The 23,741-nt window shown below is 42.7% G+C and overlaps 2 protein-coding genes across 4 annotated transcripts; one reads left to right on the forward strand and one right to left on the reverse strand.

Moving 5' to 3' along the window:
• Positions 1-378: 378 nt before the first annotated feature.
• LOC110525933 (glycerol-3-phosphate acyltransferase 3-like) lies at positions 379-18,812 on the forward strand. Of its 3 annotated transcripts, none has more exons than XM_021606456.3 (14): positions 379-501; positions 6,862-7,029; positions 7,712-7,778; positions 9,337-9,485; positions 10,694-10,839; positions 11,074-11,148; positions 11,291-11,380; positions 11,565-11,658; positions 12,728-12,843; positions 14,438-14,493; positions 14,775-14,860; positions 14,990-15,118; positions 15,220-15,299; positions 15,464-18,812. In XM_021606456.3, the coding sequence occupies exons 2-14, from the start codon at positions 6,886-6,888 to the stop codon at positions 15,576-15,578; spliced, it is 1,347 nt and encodes a 448-aa protein (XP_021462131.3). In that variant the 5' UTR covers positions 379-501; positions 6,862-6,885; the 3' UTR covers positions 15,579-18,812. The 3 variants fall into 3 exon arrangements, with proteins under 3 accessions (XP_021462131.3, XP_021462132.3, XP_090094048.1); XM_021606457.3 differs by having other exon boundaries at positions 389-501; positions 6,870-7,029; XM_090237922.1 differs by lacking the exon at positions 379-501 and adding an exon at positions 5,374-5,528.
• Positions 18,813-18,820: 8 nt separating this feature from the next.
• LOC110525935 (myosin regulatory light chain 2, atrial isoform-like) lies at positions 18,821-22,585 on the reverse strand. The gene is made up of 7 exons (XM_021606461.3): positions 22,485-22,585; positions 19,973-20,074; positions 19,720-19,795; positions 19,534-19,638; positions 19,360-19,438; positions 19,220-19,268; positions 18,821-19,033 (listed from the first exon to the last, which is right to left on the reverse strand). Exons 1-7 carry the CDS (start codon positions 22,485-22,487, stop codon positions 18,929-18,931), a joined length of 519 nt encoding a protein of 172 aa, XP_021462136.2. The 5' UTR covers positions 22,488-22,585; the 3' UTR covers positions 18,821-18,928.
• Positions 22,586-23,741: the final 1,156 nt, after the last annotated feature.

The raw sequence follows: 23,741 nt of genomic DNA on the forward strand, positions 1-23,741 counted from the left end.
TGCCCTGCCCTGAACCTTAGTCATTGTTCTAGCCGGCTACCACCCAGTACTCTACCCTGCACCTTAGAGACTACTGCCCTATGGGCGCTACATACTACATACTGCCCTATGTGCCTAGAGTCAATGAACACTGGTCACTTGAATAATGTTTACATGCTGTACCCACTTTGTATGTATTTACTGTATTCTAATCATGGTTCATCCTTCATAACGTATTTGTTTATTTTTATGGATTGCATGTATATATTTTTTTTTATTGCTAGGTATTACTGCACCTTTGGAGCTAGAAAAACAATAATTTCGCTGCACCTGAGATAACGTCTGCAAATTTGCGTATATGACCAATAAACGTTTATTTTAATTGTTCCAATGGATGGCGCTGTTCTACATGAAGGCGCGCTTTCACTACAGCGGTGGCTTGCCGTCTCACCCTCAGTCACAGTTATTTGTATGAGTTCTACAACAGGGAAGGGCATGGTAGTATGGACTGAAGTTTGAAAGGTAAGATCCACTACGCGCAGGGCTGAATATCAAGGAAAAACTTTGTGATTGTCCGGCCAGGTCTGGAAGATTCGCCCACGGTTCTTTGTTTAGGGATTTGGTGAAGTTGTATATTAATTTGACTGTTAATTAATATGATTGACTTGTTGTTGAATTAGGTTTTTGATGACGTGCGTATATGTTGTTCAAGCTAAATTAAGTTGGTAGGCTTTCTTTTAAATGTCATTGACCACTCAGCCTACCAACGTTTCTGATAATTAAACGTTGGGCTTTTTTCTATCGCTTTAGAAATCGTCACGTGTTGCTGTTTTAGACATGCACCTTGGATGTGTTGATGAACGCTCATTTTGCGTTTGGTCAAACTGAACCTTGCTATGTTATTCATGTTTGTTTCATTCAGCTTTACGTAGTCACATACGAACCTTCTGTGAGCCCGTGTTCTGTGTTCTTCCTGAAAATCTTAGTTGTATAATTTTCTACCTTTTATCTAGCCTATAGTTAAAGGGATAATTCACCCCAAAACGACAGGTTGGTTTCTTTACCCAGTAAGCAGTCTATGGACAAGACAGCGATCTATGCTTTTGTGGCAGAGTCAATTTGTCTACCAAGTCAATATGTCTATTGGTATTTTTCACATTTCATGTCAAAAGCTAGCCCAAGATGTACTGCTTAGGAGTGTAGACAAGCCTACTCCTTTTAACATCCAATGACCTTATTAAATGTTATGTTCATTGGTAAACAGGCGTTGGCAGCCAAGACAGCCATTACTTTGTCTAAACTTGAATGGATTCTTAATTACTATACGGTTTTAGAAACAAAGGCTTATACTTTCATATCACATCAAAACATTTTCACAAATGCTAAATATACACTTATTGTACACTGTTGTAATACAGTTGCAGCCGATTAGTACTCACAGTCTTGTTCCAAACAGGTATTCGGAGACAAGATAGCTAATTAGAACAGGTGGTCTCGCCTCTCTTCTGTAAACAAGCGCTGTAACATGGAAATATGATCGTGTGGGAACCTAAACCCTATAAATGTGTGTAGTAATTGAACCTTTTGTTTTATGACACATCTTTCTTGATTTTTGAAAGCAAACTTCCAAAGGTTTCCAAAACCGTATCACAAGCGAGGATTATTAACGCGTAGACAGAGCGTCAGGACTGTTGCACAGTACACAGTCCCACGCCGTCGTTAATGCTTCAACTGAGAGGGAGCCCTCTTTGCTGAACAAGAGCTAGCCCAAAGCATCATTGATCAAAGCATGCCCATAGATAGGGTTGGGGAGTAACCGATTGCATGTAACCCGTTACATGTAAGGGATTACATGAACTGTAACTAATGCGTTATGTTACCAGCAAAAATATTGTAATCAGATTACAGATACTTTTGAAAAACTAGATGATTACTTCGAGGATTACTTTTAAATTCAGAAAGGATGTTTGCGGAAAAAAATATTTGACACTTCTAGGTTTCCTCTGACATTCAAATCAACGTTGAATAAAGGCTCACGTTTTTATGTTTGTTCCACCTGAGCAAGTCTGACCACAAATCAGAGACCACTATGATGACATCCCAAATGTGTTTGATGGATCGTGGGAAAAGAGCAGGAATATGCTTTTGTAGGCTTCAGTCCAAGCTATGTCTTCCAATGGTGCGACTGGTATCGAAATCCAAAGATTATCCAACTTGAATAAACACTTCGAGGTAAGGATGACAGCAGTGTTGTATTCTTTGGCGATACAGATATCACTTATTTTTTTATTGAATCCAAAACATACAATATACTTGCAGTGAAGCTGCCCAACAACTACACCACACCAGTCATCCAACAGACTCCCATTCAGAGCGACACACAGAAGTATCCATGGTCAATGCCCTGCTCAAGGGCATGTCGACAGATCTCCCACAAGGCCAAAAACGGGGACCCGAACCCCCCAATATCCCCCCCACTGTTCCCCAATAGCAGCCCATCAACCATCCGAGACCCCTCCCGCAGTCCCCCCAAGAACATATTTTTTTTATTCCATTCCCCACCCCCAAGAACCCTCCCAATGCACCAACAACCAAGAAAATGAACTAAATAGGGAAAAGACAATGAAAACAGGAAAAAAAACAAAGCACATCAAGGACAACTAAAATCATAACAGCAAGGCCAACTGTATATGTTTGAGTGCATGTCTGTCACTATTTACATGTGTTTGTGTCTATGTATGTGTGTATTTGAATGAGAGTGTGTGTATATGCATGTGTACAAACCTCTGCACGGCATCAGCCTCAGGCAAACCGGCATTAGCTGTAAAAACACGGTCATTCAAACATACTTTTTATTATGTTATATTGGTACTTTATTTTTTATACTTTTATCTTTGACCATCATTCTATCTTCCGCCCAGCAACTCCACATCCCAACCCTCAGCTTCCCTCAGCTCATCCCACCTATCTCTGCTGGCCACCCTCTTTGGATTTCTATGCATCATATATCTTTCAACTATGCTGTGATGTTTAACGTACAATTTCTATCTATCTAATCAAATAGAATTCACAGATTGCGAGTTGAAGATAAATACTTGTACTAATTGACTGACCCGGTCTCTCCAGATCTCCTAACAGTACTATTTCTAGGGTCAATTTTAGATAAATGCTGTGCATTTTCAGCCATTCCTGAACCTGAGACCAGAAACAGGCTACCTGAGGGCAATACAAAAATAAATGGTCTTTTGATTCTCTATCCTCACAAACAAATCTGCAGAGTTTCGATGATTTTATGCCCTAAATATTTAACATTTTGTTGGTGGCAAGAGTTCTATATAATAATTTTAGCTGAAAAGCACAGTCTTGTCTCTTACGTCGTTTTATATATCAACTCATACACCTTGTAACATGGAATTGGTACATCATAAATCTCTTCCAAACTATTTTGCAATCTGTATGGCACAGTTGTCAACATCCTGGTCCTCAAATGAAACTGGTATACTTTCCTATTTATGCTATTTTATTCCTCAACCAGTTTGTATCCTTTACATTGGTCAGACTGACCAGTTCCCTACCTCATCCCGCTGCCACTTGCCTCCTCCATTTTTGGGGTAATGCTGTAATCAATTGGTTGTACTCTTGGATTGAGTAGACCTTCCTGTACAATTCTGATAACTCCATGAAATACACAACTCTACCATTCCAATTTACAATATCATTGTAATGTTTGTCATCGGAAGGAGACCAAGGTGCAGCGTGGTAAGTGTTCATGATTCTTTAATTACTATGAACACCAAACAAAAAACAACAAAAGAATAACGAACGTCACGTTCTGCAGGCTTCACAGAGCTAACAAAAACAATATCCCACAAACACCAAAAGGAGAATGACAACGATAAACGGCTGCCTCTGATTGGGAACCACACTCGGCAAAAAATAAAGAAATATAAATAAAGAAACTAGAATGCCCACCCTAGTCACACCCTGGCCTAACCAAAATAAAGAATAAAAGCCCCCCCCCCCCCCCCCCCCCCCCCCCCAAAAAAAAGGTGCGGACTCCGGCCGCAAAACCTGACTTTAAAGGGGAGGGTCCGGGTAGGCATCTCTCCACGGCGGCGGCTCCGGTGCGGGACGTAGACCCCCCTCTGCCCGCAGATCCTTTCGCTTTGATGGCGGCCCTGGTGCATGGACCTTCACTGGAGGAACGATCATCGCCGGAGGAACCAGACCACCGATCATCGCCGGGGGCTCCGGACTGGGGACCGTCACTGCAGGCTCCGGACCGAGGACCGTCGCTGCAGGCTCCGGACTGGGGACCGTCGTTGGAGGCTCCTGACCGGGGACTGTCTTTGGAGGCTCCTGACCGGGGACTGTCTTTGGAGGCTCCTGACCGGGGCCCGTCTTTGGAGGCTCCTGACCGGGGACCGTCTCTGCAGGCTCCGGACCGGGGACCGTCTCTGCAGGCACCGGACCGGGGACCGTCTCTGCAGGCTCCGGACCGGGGACCGTCTCTGCAGGCTCCGGACCGGGGACCGTCTCTGCAGGCTCCGGACCGGGGACCGTCTCTGCAGGCTCCGGACCGGGGACCGTCGCTGCAGGCTCCGGACCGTGGATCAACGCTGGAGGCTCCGTGGCGTGGATCCTCACTGGAGGCTCCGTGCCGTGGATCATCACTGGAGGCTTCGGGCCATGGATCATCACTGGAGGCTTTGAACGTGGAGCTGGAACAGGTCCCCCCTGGACTGAGGAGACGTACTGGCAGCCTAGTGAGTGGAGCTGCCACAACATGTCCTGGCTGGATACCCACTCTAGCTCGGTGAGTGTGGAGTGCTGGCACCAGACGCACCGGGCTGTGCAGACACACCGGAGACACAGTGCACAGAGCCGGCGCAGGATATCCTGGGCCGTGGAGGCGCACCGGAGGTCTGGAGCGCAGATCTGGCATAACTCGTCCTGGCTGGATACCCCCCTTAGTCCGGCAAGTGCGGGTAGCAGGAACAGGCCGCACTGGGCTTTGCTGGCGAACCGGGGACACCGTGCGTAGAGCTGACGCAAGATAACCTGGGCCGAAGAGACGCACCGGAGGCCAGGAACGCTGAGCCGGCACAATCCGTCCTGGCTGAATGCCCACTCTAGCATGACCACTGAGAGGAGCTTGCACAGAGTGCACCGGGCTGTGGCTGCGCACCGAAGGCATAGTGCGCAGAACCGGATAACACGGTGCTTGACCAGTCATTCTCTCCCCATGGTAAGAACGGGGAGTTGGCTCAGGTCTACAACCTGACTCCGCCAATCTCCCCGTGTGCCCCAACCAATTTTTTTGGGGGGGGCTGCCTCTCGTGCTTGCTTCGTTGCCATGACTCCCTCGCTGCTTCCCCCTGTTCCCATGGGAGGCGATCCCTTCCGGCCAGGATCTCCTCCCAAGTCCAGGATCCTTTGCCATCCAGGCTGTCCTCCCATGTCCAGTTCTCCTGACCATGCTGCTTGGTCTGTTTGTGGTGGGATCTTCTGTAACGTTTGTCGTCGGAAGGAGTCCAAGGTGCAGCGTGGTAAGTGTTCATGATTCTTTAATTACTATGAACACAAACAAAAAACAACAAAAGAACAACGAACGTTCTGCAGGCTTCACAGAGCTAACAAAAACAAGATCCCACAAACACCAAAAGGAGAATGACAACTATTATGTTAGTCTCCCACTTTAATGATTTGATCATTTGCTGCCTGTAAGTTCAATAAATTGGTAAAAATATTTTCGAACAAGTATGGATCATCCTGATTTGGACCATCTAGATTAATGAGCCAAATCTCTTTTTCGTCCACTTTCATATTCAAAAAGATCCACCTTCCTTGCGAATCATTCCTGACAATATGTAGTTGAAAGCCATGGGTTAGAAGAAGCCTACATAACCAACCCATAAAGTAAAATGTAACATCCATATATGGCCAGAGATTACATTACTGAGTTTGGGTAATCCAAAAATGACGTTAGTGATTACAATTTTGGACAGGTAACTAGTAACAACAGATTACATTTAGAAAGTAACTACCCAACCCTGCCCATAAACTGCTTACAGGGTATGTAATTTGGGTGAACTATATCTTTAACTGTAGCAATTGAGGTAGTACTGTCAGTTATTGAACCAACAACATCCTGAACTCCTGTGTCATAAAAGACCAGTCAGCATGCCAGACATGGGCTAAAGTACACTTACAGACGGAGGTAGTAGCTCTTAGCAACACTAGTATTTACACACTAGCATTGCTGCGAATTAGCTTGGAGAAAAAAAAAGGAATCGTTTTCCAGAAGTTAAATAAAATAAAATGTCAACTTACTCTCTCGATTGCCTGTAGGCTCGGTCCTTATGCAGGGGAGAATTTGAGGAAAAAACGTCTAATGGAACGTATAATTACAGGGGGGTCTGTTGTAGACCCATGCAGTTCCTCAGCATGGTCAGTTTCTCTCTCTGCTTACCTCATTCCAAAATAAAAGTCTCCCACAAGTTCTTGCTTTTTTTGCAGTTATGCTGCACGTGCAGGACTTCTTTATTTTGACATAAGGTAAACGGAGAGGAAGTGGCTCTACAACAGACCCACATTTGGAAAGTCTGTTTACTTTATGCTCTATTAGATGTTTTTTTTTCTCAATTTCCCCCCTGCACACGGACCAACCCTATGGACAATTGGCGGACTATTCCGTTTTTTGGCAAGCCAATTTCTAGCAACGCTCGTGTGTAAATACTAGCATTGCTAAAACCAGCTAAAAGGAAGGTTACTCTGACACCCTTGGTTGAATGTTGTGTGTATTTATGTCCCCTAGCCCCCTATGTGTACACTACGACTACTACTACTACTACTATCTTTCTCCTGTTACTATTTCCGCAGGGTGACAGAGTGAGATCTGTAGCGATGGAGGATTTCTGGGCCATGGTCCTGGCAGGGCTGAAGGTGTGGGTCTGCCTCATTGTGTCTCTTCTCATGGTGCCTGCAATGTTTGGCTTCTCCCTGGGCATCTCCGAGACATACATGAAGATCCTGGTCAAAATCTTGGAGGTAAAATGCGTCTGTCCAGAAGTTGCCATCCATCAAACATTTACTCGCACAATGGTACAACAAATGGGAAAGAGGAATTCTACTACCTACACACTGTTTAAAGGCTGGTATACTGCCTCACTCAGACAATATGAGGTGCACAGCTGCATGTGTCTATAATTGTCTTAAATGTTTATTATGTATCATGTTCTAAATATAAGCCTGGTGTCCTAAATGTATGCTGTTTTCATACTACACAATATAATAAGATACAGTACACATGACTTGGCTAGCCATGGTCGTTAATTTTATTTACATTGGAAATTGTATCAGTTTCAGGAATGCGGGAACAAGAAATGCATTGTCACTGCGCTGTCATGATCAGCTGTCACATATTTACTGTAGGGAAAGTCTACTGTACACAACAATCAATTAGCACAACTCTGCACATGTGACGTATAGACATGGAATGTATGTGTGTTTTTTGACAGAAAAGCATGTATGTTCTACAGTGTAATATTTGTTATATTTTTTTGTAATTGTCCTGTAACCTTACGACCTTCTGAATAAGCCTCTGGACAGTGATTGAAAGGTTTTCTGGCATGAGAGTTCAGGGGTAAATGTGTGTGTCCTTTCTCTTCTGTCCTTGTGTGGGTGAGGGAGTGAGAGGTCAAAGACTAAAGGTGTTTCTCCTGTCCTCCAGTGGGCCACGTTGAGGATCCAAACAGTCAACAAAGCGCAACGGATAATCCAATCCTCCTCATTCAATAGTGAGTCAATGAGCAGAGCTCTCACACCGATCAATAGATTCATTTGATTGGTTTATTGGTTGAATGATGGATAGCGAGATGAAGGGATTGATTGATTTATTCATTGCTCTCTGATAATGACATCCACTCACATCCACTCTTGTTCATCTGCTGTGTTCAGAAGCTCAGATGTAAAGTGCCCTAGAATGAATGAAGTGTGTTAGTGTAGTTAGAAGGGTTGAGTGCATGGAAATCAGTCCTGACATGAGTTTCGCTCAGGTGTCAATGGTTGACTGCGAGTTGATAATAGGTTGCATTTGACAGTATACAGCTTCTCAATGTGCCCAAGCCACGTTAAACGATAAGGGAGTGGTACATTTATATAAAACGATACCTCTTGAGAACCTAGAGACCGTGTAAACCTGTTTATAGTGCTGGGCAGGGGATTGCAGTGGAGATGGCTTGGAGCAGTGTTTGTTGAATAGAAGACGGTATTTGGTCCAGCTCAGTCCCCAGAGCATTTCCGATGTGATATACGGTATTATGTGGCGCTGGGCTTGCTGCCTATCTGTCGGGCTGACGCAATTCCTCCCCTCACAATCAGCAGTCATATAGGCTAATCGGGGGGTAATTCAATTAAACTCGCAGTGCGGTGTTCACTAGCTAGCACAGCACATCAATGTGCTCTTTTTATTTTGTTAGCATATCAACTCGCAGGATGGATGGTTTCTGTATTATATGGATACCATAGACCCCTCACTTGTACTGTACTGAAGTTTTCCTAAAATAAAGAGTTTGCGTAGTTTTCAAAGAAAGCAAAGGGTGGATTGAATTCAACACAAAGTCAGTCAGTCACTCAGTCTCTCTCTCTCCTGGACTTTGTCCTGTGTTATCAGATAGTGTATCCTTAGCTGATCCCACTGTCTTCAGACCTGCTGGAGGGAGGGATACACTTTGGGTTGGAGTTGGGTAATCTGATCCTAGTACTGTGATTACCTCGATGATAGACACAAAGGGAGGCCCTTTTAAGGAAAGAAAGGAGCCTCATTTATCAGTGAACACTGCTCTCTGATAGCTGTTATCTGAAGTGGTCCCAGTTTGTAAAGTGCAAGGCCACTGACATTTTCTCTGTTTGATGGCCTGTCATTTAATATGGATTCTGTATGACAATTCTATTGGTGAGGCCTTGCCCACAGTGATAAACTCTGGATTTCATTGATTTAAATAAGTTTATATAAGGATTACTCAGATATCAGCCCAGGATATCTTGTTTTCTCAATATGGGGCAACAGTGTGAGAGTTAGTGACACAAGTGTGTTGCAATCCTCTGATTCATTTCCTTCCTCACCAGCTCCTAACAAGTCCACAGTGGTTTGACCAATTTGTCCTCCTTTCATTCAAAATGTATGAAAATTCTAAGCCTATTGACTCTAGGATTTGTAACACTGTGAATGTTGTCTTTTATCAATGGTAAAAGAAACACGGAATCATCTTCCTTATCAAATATAAATATGTGGTACGATACAATCCAATCTAAAAATGATGAGGTGGATTAGTTGAGCGTGTGTGTTTTCCCCAGGCCTCGTCCAGAGGGATGATGGTTCTATGGAGGAGGAGCTGAGGGGGTTAAGGCGCAGTCGCCCCAAACCACCAGTGGGGGGAGACTTCACCCTCAGCGACTGTTTCTACTTCTACAGACGAGGCATTGAGGATATCGTAGAGGATGAGGTGAGTCCACAGACTAGAATAAGATTGATGCCTAATTCCAAATGTATCCCTAACCCCAGACATTCCATGATGGCCCCTAAAAGAAATGAGTAAAACCTGTAGCTTCACCTAACCCTCTGGTAGTCTAGGATGAGTTTTGTAATTTATTGCCTACTGCACACCCCTCCAGTCCTTTCAAATCAATGATCACGTTTACATGCACACCAATATCCTGTTGTTATTCGGGATACTCAAGTATTCTGTTGTGAGTTGACGCATACAAATGTCATATCCCGTTTACAATAACCCGAATAAGCTTGTATCCCAGTTTTGAGAAACCCGAAAAAGATGCCTGGGTTATGCTGGTCTTGGACGGATACTTTGGCATGTAAACATCTTATCCCGTTTACTGTTGTTTTCTTGCAGTAAAATTATAGACCAAATGTATATTCTGTCTCAGTAACAGGAATCGAGAAATATTATTGATTTATTTCATCTTGAGGAAATGTGAATGTGCAATTTTCTTCTGCGACATAAAAGCTGACAGTATTTCACTTTCAACTAAAATAAGATTCCAAAATGGACTGAGTTACTATCAGAAACATGTTGGCTTGTTATTACATCTTTTAATTTCCCTGAAACTGGTCAACAAACCGATGCCATTTGGACATTTTGTGTGGAAAATCTTCCCGGGCCCTAAACGTCTTCTCTGCAAGAGAAGCAGAAATGAAAGAGAACTTTACCGCTTTCATTCCATCGATTTATTACATTATTCTGGTGAGCAAGGCTATATTTAGCATTCTAGAGGATCAAGTAATGACAGAAGCCGACCTAACGCCGGAAATTATAAGCCGAACAATATCTAAATAAGGCTTAGCTTTATTTTCAGCACCCCCTTCAAAAAATCGTTCTGTCATCACTGGGAAAATGAGGAGTTTTCTGTTTATTCATGTTTACAGGGATCCCTGTGAGCAGGATATATCAAAGGTGCATGTAAACATGTTATTCTGAATAAGACCTTAACCAGGATATGAGCTATTATCCCGGAATGCTGTGCGCATGTAAACGTGGCTGTTGAATGGGTATCAGGAAGTGCTTAGGGCCTGGGAAATAGGCATTGATTCAGGATTGGGCAAAAGAGTACAACATCAATTTTTCAAAACCCAGACTTACTTTCTGTACAGGTAGGCCTACTAAGTTGTTTTTCATGTTGTTCCTCTGACCTCCAGGTGACCCAGCGGTTTTCGTCAGAGGAGCTGGTGTCGTGGAACCTGCTAACTCGGACCAACATCGACTTCCAGTACATCAGCCTCAAACTGACTATGGTCTGGGGCCTGGGCGTGTTCATACGCTACTGCATCCTGACTCCGCTCAGGTCATTACTGAGAGTGTGAAATCAGTCATCGTCACTGTGCTCACCTTTTTTTAATAAGGCCTTAGCTCTCTTACGGTTCACATCCATAAACCAAGCACTGACTGACGTTTATGTTGCTGAATAGACAGGATTTACAGGCAGGATTTAAACCACGTAGCGTTCGACAGTGCGTTAATCCATGACCAGTGTTGTCGTGTCTCGTGTATGTTTCTGAGTCCGAATGTTTTCTTTCAGGATCATGCTGGCGTCTATAGGCCTGACCTGGCTGGTGATAGGAACCACTGCTGTAGGATTCCTCCCTAACTGGAGGTACAGTAACACTGCTTTGAATCTACAGGTTCACACGGGATTGTTTTTTAAAAACTGAGACGTTTTGTCTTGTGTGATTTTTGTATTTAATCAGCTTCATGGTAGCTTCTTACTTGCGTGCCCGTGTGTGTGTGTTTTCTAGGCTCAAGTCCTGGCTGAGTGAGTGGGTCCATGTGATGTGCTACAGGATCTGTGCTCGAGGCCTCTCCTGCACCATCCACTACCACAACAAGTCGGTGAACGCTCCTCTCCTCTGACACATGCAAACACAGCAGGCTTTCACACACACCGTCATGTCCCCCAGTGACTCTACGGGAGGTCCTCGTGATATGTGCACAGAGCTTTGTTTTGATGTAAGATGCACGTCTGCCACTTTACCGTGTGTCTGCGTGTGTTCTCTGTCTTGTGTTTTACAGAGAAAACAGACCCAGAAAAGGAGGAATCTGTGTGGCCAATCACACCTCCCCGATTGATATTGTCATTCTCTGCAACGATGGGTGTTACGCCATGGTATGTGAAATGAAGCAGAAAATAAGCCTAACTTGAAATAGCTAAACTTTTACATATTTTTTTTATACCTATATAATCAATGTTCCTTCTAAGCTGCACACATGTTTGGGCACGCAGCTCCCCCAGGACTGCTGCGCAGAATAAATATCAACCTGTGTAGAGAAGCAGGGGATTGAACTACACTCAACTTTCTAGAGTTTTCCGCCTTAGTTAACACCATCAACATTTCCCTTTACTGTGGGAATTGTGATCAAATCAATGCAAGATTAGCCACTTTCAATACAATGTACCAAAACAAACTATGCAAGACTTAGTATGCAAAATTAACGATGCAAGAGATTGTTGTAGGCAGAATGCATCGGGTAGGATTCTATTGCATTGACACACACCACTCAGCCCATACTCTACACAGACCAGTGCAGCATAACCAATCAGAGCTGCAGTAGGCCTATATGCAAATAGACCATTGCCATATATGGATCTGTGCCATTCACATTGAACTGGACTGTCTTTACAGCGTGAGTGGTCGTGAATAGATGCACTTGTTTTGAGATCAAAGCCAGAGCTGCATGTAGTCTAATTCTGGAATGTTCCTGAGATGGAAGTATGCTGTTTTGGATATGCGTTGTCAAAAGTTAGACAAGGCTCAAAGGTCACACCAAGGTTTTTAACAACCGTGTTTGTTGTAATGAGGCAACCGTAAATGTTTAGAGTGAGGTCTGACACTTTGTGAGTTTCTTGTAGCCAAGTAGCTTAATTTCTGTCTTGTCAGAGTTTAAAAGAAGTAAGTTGGTTGTCATCCAGTGTTTGACGTAAGTGGGGCATGTCTCAAGGTGGGCTGACTGTAAAGTATTGTCTTGTTTAAAAGATAAATACAATTGGGTGTCATGATCATCACCATGGCAATGAAAGTGCATGTTGTGCTTATGGATGACATTGCCAAGGGGTAGCATGTATAAAGAAAGTGCAGTCTCAGTTTATCTGTTGCTAACTTTAATCCTGTTCAGATGATTTGTCTGTGAAATGTATTATGAGGGCGTTAGATGTGATTTGATCTGATATGTTTTAGGTGGGCCAGTCACATGGTGGTCTGATGGGAGTGCTGCAGAGGGCCATGGCGAGGTCCTGTCCTCACATCTGGTTTGAGAGAGCTGATATGAAAGATCGCCACCTAGTGACCAAAAGGTGAGCTTATCTGTTTGCTATCTTATCAGCCAGTGGGTTGGGCATGTTCCTGGCACCAGACACTGGTATTCTGACTGCCAACACTCTTCCGACAAGCACTGATATGCCTGTGGAAAATTGCTACAGACCAATAAACAGGGGTGGAAAAAGTACCTAATTGTCATACTTGATTAAAAAGTATTGATACCCTAATAGAAAGTTACTCAAGTAAAAGTGAAAGTCACCCAGTAAAATAGTACTTGAGTAAAAGTCTAAAAGTATTTGGTTTTAAATATACTTAAGAATCAAAAGTAAATGTAATTGCTAAAATATACTTGATATGAGAATTTCATTATCAATGATCATAAACTTCAATTAACCTACTCTCTGCAACCCAGAGTTTGTAAGGTTCTGGTTTAAATGAAACAGACAGAGTTCCCAGCTTACAATAGTCAAAATGTTTATTCACGAGAGCACTCTCCAGTCCATTATACAAAGACATCCATTTTATACCATGCTCCTTACTTACGCACATACATACACACGAACAGTAGGTGAGTTATATTCTTCTCCAGAGTTCTCACCACTGTATAGCACTACCCAGCCGACAGTTCCATTCCCCCGAGATTAGGGACACCTTGAAGAGTACTCCCTGTCCTATCATAGGTTTCTCAGAGTTCTAGCCGGGTCGGGTCAAACACAGTTTAATTGTGCTCAGTATTTTCTTAGGCACACACATTTCTCTCCCTTACAGGTCTCTTCTGATCCTTGTTGGACTTACGTTTACGTTAATACTTTAATTATTTCTTATACCTGCTACATAAACTATAATCCCTAATAGTTAGGCTTCAGGGTAATCATTATCTTTAAACATATACATTTTTTTATCAATACTTAAGGATTAAAAGTATAAATCAAATTCCTTATATTAAGCGAAGCAGACGGCACCATTTTCTTGTTTTTTTTACATTTACAGATAGCCAGGGGCACACACCAACACACAGAAATGATTTACAAACCATAGGCAGTAGGGATGACCAAGTGTTCTCTTAGTGTGTCAATTCCACAATTTCCTTGTCCTGCTAAGCATTCAACATGTAATGAGTACTTTGGGTTGTCAGAGGAAAATATACAGAGTAAATACAATATTTTCTTTAGGAATGTAGTGAAGTAAAAGTTGTCAAATATAAATAGTAAAGTACAGATACCCTCCCAAAAAACAACTTAAGTATTTTACACCACTGCAAATAAATCAGTCATATATCTTTTTTATTTAACCTTTTATTTTGACAGGGTGTCAATGCTGTGACCAATATATATTTTCCAGATGAACCCTGTTAAGCACAATAATACACATCAAATACAATCATAAGTAAATACCTATCTTATTTCCTTATCCAGATAAAACCCTCATGCCAGTCCGATGACATTGTTATATAGGTGCTTGTCAAAATCCCCAACTGTAGAACATTCAAGCATAAATGTCATTGCCATTTGACAATTTAATACTAAGATTTCCTGGTATGGACATAGCTTTAACTAAAACCATATCATGTATGTTCACGCTCCTCCCAGATATAAAGTTAGGTTTTCTAATTGTTGTTCATGTTTACAGGTTGAGGGATCACGTGAATGACAAGACTAAGCTTCCTATATTGCTCTTTCCGGAAGGTAAGTGCTACAATGGAGTAGAATGAAGTCAGTGAGTTTAGCATTGGTTCGGATAAGCTGCATTGGTGTTGCATTGGTTATGTACAGTAAGGTCATCCTATACCTGTACATATGAGTAGCATCTGCTACAATGCATTTTTCTCCCTTATCTGTGATTTTGGAGAGCGTTGTTGTTATCATAGAGATCCTATCTGACCAATGAAATTTGATTTGATCTTTATATATATCTCTGGTCGTTCTGGTTATGGCTTATCTGCAGTCCATATTTCTGGTTTCCTCAGGGACCTGTATCAACAACACATCTGTCATGATGTTCAAAAAGGGAAGTTTTGAAATCGGAGGAACGATATACCCGGTAGCCATCAAGGTAAGGTACTCTGTAAGGTACTTCTGTTCAGTATTTGACTTTTCCCTAAATCATGCAAAGATGACATTGGAAAAGTTGCGTGACAAAGTCAGCAAAGATTTGAAGAGGTTTTCTGTCTCCCTCCCTCAGTATGACCCTCAGTTTGGGGATGCGTTCTGGAACAGTGCCAAGTACAACATGGTGAGCTACCTGCTCAGGATGATGACTAGTTGGGCTATAGTCTGTAACGTCTGGTACCTGCCAGCCATGCACCAACAGGTGTGTATACAACACCACCCACACACACACACACACACACACACTTACACAGTACCTACCAATTAATCACTAAGTGCCACTAACTTATTGCATGTTTTCAGGAAGGGGAGGATGCTGTCCAGTTTGCCAACAGAGTCAAGTCTGTCATCGCACATCAGGGGGGACTAGTGGACCTGTCCTGGTAAGAATCTCCTCCCATCTTACTATGAATGGCATCCTGACTGTCTCATACTGGCCCTCTGCTATGCATCTCTTACACCTCAGAATGGACACATTTGCAGTATCTCTTGCACACAGATTATTTTGTGTTCGTATCTCCTAGACCAGGTGTTTGTTCCCCTGTAGGGACGGAGGCCTAAAGAGGGCTAAGGTGAAGGACACGTATAGAGAGGAGCAGCAGAAGAAGTACAGCAGCATGGTGGTGGGTAGCGAGGAGGACCGCAGCGGTAACAGTGACTGACACCCTCCTCTAACCTGTGAAAAGGGCAGCTCGTTCTCGAGCAACCTACATCGCGACCGCTGGAGACGGGAGTTTTACTTTGGCAGGGGTCGCGTCGCATTTCGGTTTCTCCCATGATCACGCAGCGTGAATACATTTAGCTTTCACAGTGTACAGAAGGTGGGCGTAGGCCCATCCAAAAGTTCTTATCTGGGAGTTTGGAAAGGAGCTTGGCCATCACTGCCTGAATACTGCACTGCTGACGACCCCGGACTAGACTGCCATCGAGTGAATGAACCGTTTTAAAGTGCGTTGCGGACTGTAGAATGTTATAACTGATTAGCCAATTGCATTACAATTACTCTCGTCTACTGTGACAACACAGTGAAGCGGAACTGTAAAGGAGATGAGGTGTCAGGTCCAATAGCATCCGTTTGGGATTTTGAATAGCTCTTTCTTGTTCTGCTATAAAACACTGTTCTAATTCTCTGCTGGAAAATTACTATAAAATCCTGTGTTAAGACATGAGAATCAATGGATGACTTTGTGAATAGTGCAATTGTGACTGTAGAGACTTTTTGATCCCAAACTTCTAAATGTCAGTGTTATGCGACGACTATCTGAGGTTATTTTATTTTGTCTTCGTGTTTCCCCCCCCCCCCCCCCTTTTCGTTTATGATTGTATGAGCTGCTGAAACGTTCAGAGCCAGTTGATCAATCCTGTCGATCAATCATTACTGCTAATCGTTTGGAAATAAACATGAGCCCACAGCTGTTCTCTCTTGCTTTAGTGGCGTGTTCATTAGCAAGCTAAGCTACCAGAACAAGGTAGTCAGAATCAGGAAAAACACTTGTCAGTTGACGCTTTGAAATGATTTGCTTACGGTACTGTTGACACGAGTCGTACATAGGTTATGAAAGGGAGCCAAACAGTACAATAATAACAAAAGGCGATTGTTCGGTAGGCAAAGTGACAGGCATGGATTGCAGTTACAGTCATTCCCCTCAAAACATATATTCTCCCTCTCCCTATGTTGTTTCTATGATTCATCACAGTAACAGGCAAGGAAGAGAACTTGGGGTGATCATAACGACTCGATACGATGGGATTATATGGCACTAAGTAGAACGTGGTGTTGGGCATCCCATTCATAGTGCTGTGTCTCTAAAGAAGGGTACATGTTTGGGATTTTTTCGAGCTCTTCTCGTTGGTTTGTTTCCCTGAGGTTTTGCCTTCGTCACTGCCTCCTTTCTTCTGTTGCGTGTTAGGATCTCTGCTCGCACCTGGAAGAGTTGAACCAATTTAAGTCATTCATATTTCGGTAAAAATGTATGTTAACACTAGCATATAAGGTGCAGGAAATTCCCTCTTCCTTACTAACTTACCGGGTGAGAAAGTGTCCATGTTCTCTCCATCTGGACCAGCACGGTGTTGACTGGTATCCTGCTTTTAGATTAAGCAAATGTTATTTAACTACGTGAAAACACACAGAACAACATCTAACGTGTTGATGTATTGCATCAGTTCATGTAAATGTACTGTATATTTGGCCTGTTATTAACAATGATGACACTTACCCCCAAAATGGTGCTATTGTGCTCTTTCTTCCATGCCTGGCTTTCCAGATGCCTGTTAACATCAGATCAGATCAGATGTAAGTGTACTGTCGCTACCTTGCAGTCCAACCAAGGTGCACAAGTAATTGAAGACAAACTGTGCGAGAGAAATTCTATCATTGTCTGAGGGAAGAGCTTGACCAGTTGAAACATTAAGGAGCCTGTTTAGTGCCTGACGTTCCTACGTCCTGCTGCATAGTTCACATGTAAGAGAGGGTACTATCGGATGGACGGTGAGAGGCAGCACTAAAACAGCTTTTGTTGACCAGCAATAAAATGCCTTCAGATGATAACAGCAAAGTTATTGAAATAGCCTAAAATTATGTGATGCATGAATTCATTGCATTTTTTATATATATATATATTTTTTTACTATTGTTCTTAATGTTAATTGTAGCGGACACATGGACATGAATACAGTATGGTGTGTTTCATGAGGATGCAACATTTGTTTTCAACCAAGATGTCACTTTAATTCAACAGAGTAAAGATCAATCCACCCACCTTCTTAAATAGGAATCAAAGTTCTTGACAGGTTTTGCCTCTTTCTTCACCCCATCTGGTGTCCACGCTATGGATGTATCTATCCCCACATCTACTCTACCCTCAGCTCCAGAAGATATAGGCATCTCTGCTTCTTCTGCAACAACTACATCTCACACGGCAAAAAACGACAAAAATCTTACAAACACCTAACCGTAGGGACTTAGAAGCAGGGACTTAGGTAGCTTGTATCCCCAGCCTGGCTTACAAATTTGGGTGAACCTTGTCTCTCTAGCTCTGTTTGACCAATAGATGTGGTGGCTGTTTGGCAGTGGAGTTAACGGGTTTGTTGTTGTATCCACGGCAACCGAGGCCTAAATGACTGGAACCAGAGCCATATATTTAGAATTGTATTCTAAATGCATAGCTCTGACTGGAACTACACAGGCTCATTGCAGTGTGCCCTTTCTCCTGGATGCACCTTACAGATCACATTTGGGGTATTAAAGGCCCAGTGCAGTTAACAATGTGATTTTTCTGTGTTTTAGATATACTGTAATTCCACCCTGAGGTTGGAATAATCTGTGAAATTGTGAAAATGATGATAATTCCCTTTTAGTGTAAGAGCCTGACATTTCTGGCTGTTTTGGTGGGATAGAGTTTTTTGATCTGCCTGGTGACATCAAAAGGCAGATCATCACAGCTAGTTTTCAGTTTTCCCCTCCCCACTCAGACCACTCCCAGACAGTCCTAGCAAAATTCTTGCTTGAGAAATTGCTCTTGCGAAGAAACTATTTTTGTTTCGTTTTGACTATTTTAATTGTTTTCAATCACAGCAAGGTACCTAATTGTGTCCCAGAAATGATTTGACATTGATATAAAAATGGCTGCATTAAACCTTTAATCTAAATCGTGCTGTGTTTGAGGGGGAGATGGATGTGGGGGGGGGGGGGGGTAATTAGGTTTACTTGAACATGTTTTGTAGTGGTTAAGTGTAGTTTGTGAGTGTTCTGGTCCCAGTATCGGCAACAGCTGTCAGAAACAAGAGTTTGTACGACTGTAAAGAGGACAACACTTTCATTCAACTGTGCGATAGTACAAATACTAACTGTACTGTATCTAAATGTAACCACAAATAAACATAAACATTTTACAGACAGGTGTTGATTTGATTTCTTTACTGGATTGGCAAAAGACAACCACAGAGGAGATTCCAGTTCTGCCCTATCAGGGGTTATGGGTCGGGGGTCAGGGTTTTTTGCTGAGGGCCTTTAGGACTCCTCCTTCTCGTCTCCGTGGGTGATGATGTAACACAGTGACTTGTAATCGATGTTGCCGGCCACGTCAATTGGCGCCACAGAGAACGCCTGGTCCACCTGAGGATTTCATCAGAAGACAGAGAGGGATTAGGCAACAATGTGAATTGACCAAAGGCCTACTTTCTATGTAGGACTGCTGATAGGATGGTTTATCTCTCTCTCAAGTAATGTCAACTGTGTGATTTGTTAATGTATCATTTTAAAGAAAAAAGGTAGGTTAAAAAGAGAAAAAAGAATACCAACCTCCTCTGCTGTGAATTTATCCGCCTGGTTCATCAGTAACTGTTTAAACCTTTAAAGAATACACAGCTAATTAATCATTCATTGCCCACATTGTCATTGTATATTTTGGCAATCTGTGTATAGGTTCAAATGATACTGACTCATCCTTGTTGACGAAACCTGTGCCGTTTGGGTCGAAGAGCTTGAAGGCAGCGAGGATGGTGTCCAAGGGGTCTGTGCCTGTAAAGGGAGGGTTATAGTTCCGTTAACATGAACCGAAACCAAAGACGCATACAGCAGAAGGATGGAGAAGCAGAGGGATGGGGTCTTCTTACCGTTGAGTTTCTCTCCAAATAGAGTGAGGAACACAGTAAAGTTGATGGGACCCTTCCCCTCGTTCAACATCTCATCCAGTTCCTCATCCTTAACGTTCAGCTTCCCTGGTACACAAAAACATAAATCGACATACACACACACGCATGCACATACACACATTTTGTAAAGTGAGACAATTAAAATACCTAGCTGTCCATAGGTTTCTCTCAGGTCCTGTTTTTTGATCACACCATCTCTGTCTTGGTCAATACATCCGAAAGCCTGGAGATAAACACAGTACATCCGTTGTTAATAGATTTCTCCCCCTTCAGAATTTTACCTTCATCGTAAAATAAATGACGAATATCCAAAATGTATTTATGTCTAATATTATGAGCCGTTTCCTCTGATGTCTAATGTCTATGGACCAGCCAGTGTAAGTGTACTGTAGCCACGCACCTCCTTGAACTCCTGTATCTGACACTGTTCGAACATGGAGAAGACATTGGAGCAGCTCTTCTGGGCTCCTCTCTGTCTCTTATTAGCAGCCTTCTTACTGGCCTGAGAAACCAGAAAAATAGACAGGAGGTTACGCATGGCCATATCACTGTCACCAGTCGTAAACGAATGAGAGCAGAGGAATCCAAAAAAGAATAACCACGTCAACACGTAACAATGGAAACCATGTATTCTATGTGAAAGAATAAAAATGAGTAATAAGGTCACATGTCACATACATTTAACACATTTTTTACAGTAAAACACCCAGGTTTACTTGACCAAGGTCATCCGGAGTTAGTATGATTTCAATATAAATCAGTACTAACGACTTTCTAAGGGATTAGTCATTTCTAATTAAAATAGTAGGACACATACTAAACTCAGCATAAAAAGATACTTCCCTTTTTCAGGACCCTGTCTTTCAAACGTAACTCGTAAAAAATCCAAAATACTTCACAGATCTTCATTGTAAAGGGTTTAAACACCGTTTTCCATGATTGTTAATTCATTCATTAATGAACATGCACCCATGGAACTGTCGTACTGCAGATGTGGCCAGGGCAATAAATTGCAATGTCCGTACTGTGAGACGCCTAAGTCAGCGGTACAGGGAGGCAAGATGAACAGCTGATCGTCCTTGCAGTCACACACACACACTTATCTTCTACTCAGGAGTGTGTGTGTGCGTCTCAATGATTTGTATTTCCAATTAATAATGGTAACATCCTGTTTCAGGCTTCTCTAGACTTGGAGACTTCACTACAGGCTGACGGAGTCCCTAGGTTGTTACTCAGGCTACCAGACCACGTGTAACAACACCTGCACAAGATCGGTACATCCAAACATCACACCTGTGGGACAGGTACAGGATGGCAACAACAACTGCCCGAGTTACACCAGAAACGCACAATTCCTCCATCAGTGCTCAGACTGTCTGCAATAGGCTGAGAGAGGCTGAACTGAGGGCTTGTAGGCCTGTTGTAAGGCAGGTCCTCACCAGACATCACCGGCAACAACGTCGCCTATGGGCACAAACCCACCGTTGCTGGACCAGACAGAACTGGTAAAAAGTGTTCTTCACTGATGAGTCACGGTTTTGTCTCACCAGGGGTGATGGTCGGATTTTTGTTTATCGTCAAAGGAATGAGTGTTATACCGAGGCCTGTACTCTGGAGCGGGATTGATTTGGAGGTGGAGGGTCCGTCATGGTCTGGGGCGGTGTGTCACAGCATCCTCAGACTGAGCTTGTTGTCATTGCAGGCAATCTCAACGCTGTGCGTTACAGGGAAGACATCCTCCTCCCTCATGTGGTACCCTTCCTGCAGGCTCAACCTGACATGACCCTCCAGCATGACAATGCCACCAGGCATACTGCTCGTTCACTGCGTGATTTCCTGCAAGACAGGAATGTCAGTGTCCTGCCATGGCCAGCGTAGAGCCCGGATCTCAATCCCATTGAGCACATCTGGGACCTGTTGGATCGGAGGAGGGGGGCTAGGGCCATTCCCCCCAGAAATGTCCGGGAAAGTTTTTTTTTTTGTCGAGTTTATAAACGTGTTTTTGACTGTCGAAGTCGTACTTTTTAGTTAAAATTTGAAACCTATATCTGGGCTTACTCTCTACAGTCAAAAACATTCAGTGCCTTTTGAGAAGTGTAACTTTTTATTTCACCTAATTTTAACATTCTGTCATAAAGAGCACGTGTTCAACTTCATAAAAAACGTTTTTCAAGAGGTTAAATAATATATTTTTTTAAAAAGGACTATAGAAGTGCCAAATAAGGTAACAGGGTTGTGCGATTGGGTTGTGACAGGGGAAATGGAAGCTTGTTGTGTGCAACAGGGAATGGCAATTGAATGCGCACTTGAATGCATGTTTTAACAATGTAATTGTTAAAACAATTCTAGCCTATCTATGGATAACAAACAGGGTTGACGTCTTATGCTCCACCCACTCAATTTTCCATCACAAAATACAAACAAATTGCTGCAAATAGCACAACCAGCTCTATGACTTGACTATTCAATGTTTCTTTTGAAAGAAAATATTTAAAAACAAATAGTTTCACTATATTAAAAGAAGAGTAAAGTTCACCTAACAGAGTTGACCTTAAAAATGAGGGATAGACATCACTGAATCACTGATCACAAGAAATAAATAACAATCATCCGAAATTGTTTATATATTATATCAAATCTGATTTATTGAAGTCTGTATGTGGTGTATATTAAAGGGCACTTCATTTAATATAACAGGCTTTTAAAATCCAATATCGGTGCACGATTTCTACTTAAAATATCAAAGGGACGCAAAGGGCACTCTTTTCGTGGAATGACCATAATATTTCATCACAACAATGAACTCCAGATTAAACAATAACTTCCAGATAAACGTTACATAAAGATTTTGCTTATGAGTAAAGTCAGATGGCAAATGATGTATAATATTGAGTCATTGTTCTAGTACTCACCATGTCTGTGTGTTATAGTGGCTCTCTGTGCCCAGGACTAGGTGTGATGCTGGGTAGAGTTTATGTATGGCTCATGTTATCTTCTGCCCTCTTATAATAGGCCTGCAGTGTGTACCACAGTCCCATACATGGCCATATTCTCTCTCTCTCTCTCTCTCTCTCTCTCTCTCTCTCTCTCTCTCTCTCTATCTCTCTATCTCTCTCTATCTCTCTCTCTCTCTCTCTCTATCTCTCTATCTCTCTCTATCTCTCTCTATCTCTATCTATCTATGTGGACACGATAAGGACCCGACCAGGATTCCACAGGTGGTAGAAAAAGGAAATAGGGAGAAGGAGCAGGAGAGGTGATAGGATGAGAGACGAGAAGGGAGAAAGAGACAGAGGGGAGGTGGATTTGGACAAAATGGTGTGAGAGAGGAGCCAGTGGGATATGGCAAGAGAGGAAGTGAAGATACCATGTTACCCATGAGTATGGCCAATGGTGGAAAAAGTACCCAATTGTCATACTTGAGTAAAAGTAAAGATACCTTAATAGAAAATGACTCAAGTAAAAGTGATAGTCAGCCAGTAAAATACTACTTGACTAAACGTTTTTAAGTGTTTGGTTTCGAAAACTCTTAAGTATCAAAAGTAAAAGTATAAATAATTTCAAATTACTTATATTAAGCAAACCAGACGGCATACATTTCTTGTTTTTTAAATTTATCGATAGCCAGGGGCAGTGGCGGTTCTACCTTGTATGGCTTCCTCGGCAATTTTTCTTAACAATTTCGCACAAACCAGAAAAAAATGCAACAATATGTCTGTGAAACTATATATTCACAATATTATGAATGAATTGTGGTTTATTTGGTAACATTTCGTATTGTGACTGATTTTACTAATTGTATTAGTACTGTACAAAGTTAAAGGTGCGCTATTTGATAGATTCTCCCTCGGGCTTGCAGTTGGGAGAGCTGAGGTCAACCTACCCCCGCCCCCCCTCCCCATCTCGTACTTCTGAGTGGGAGACCTTCCCAGGCAGTAGCCAGTCTAGCTCACAAACTAGAATCAGGGTTCCCACTCCGACAAGGTTAATTGACCCACAGTCCCACAAGGTGACATGAAATCATTGAAGTAACGTGCAAATGAGCGATAGAAAACCGATTGCTCAAATGTCACATTTTATTTTGTGCAGGCGTCCCGTGCCGCCCCCGGCAAGATGTTGCCCCTGGGCGGCTGCCTAAATCCGCCACTGGCCAGGGGCACGCTCCGACA

Source organism: Oncorhynchus mykiss, chromosome 6 (genome assembly GCF_057628025.1).
Source record: "Oncorhynchus mykiss isolate SJ-2025 chromosome 6, ASM5762802v1, whole genome shotgun sequence".
Taxonomy (NCBI): domain Eukaryota; kingdom Metazoa; phylum Chordata; class Actinopteri; order Salmoniformes; family Salmonidae; genus Oncorhynchus; species Oncorhynchus mykiss.

Coding starts and splice junctions, on each gene's coding strand:
- LOC110525933 (XM_090237922.1), top strand. CDS start 5,457: ATGCTGCTTGGTCTGTTTGTGGTGGGATCTTCTGTAACGTTTGTCGTC. Junction 11,149..11,290: donor GGATTCCTCCCTAACTGGAG/GTACAGTAACAC, acceptor TGTGTTTTCTAG/GCTCAAGTCCTGGCTGAGTG. Junction 11,381..11,564: donor ACCATCCACTACCACAACAA/GTCGGTGAACGC, acceptor TGTGTTTTACAG/AGAAAACAGACCCAGAAAAG.
- LOC110525935 (XM_021606461.3), bottom strand. Junction 19,796..19,972: donor AGATACAGGAGTTCAAGGAG/GTGCGTGGCTAC, acceptor GTTTATCTCCAG/GCTTTCGGATGTATTGACCA. Junction 19,439..19,533: donor ATTTGGAGAGAAACTCAACG/GTAAGAAGACCC, acceptor CTCCCTTTACAG/GCACAGACCCCTTGGACACC.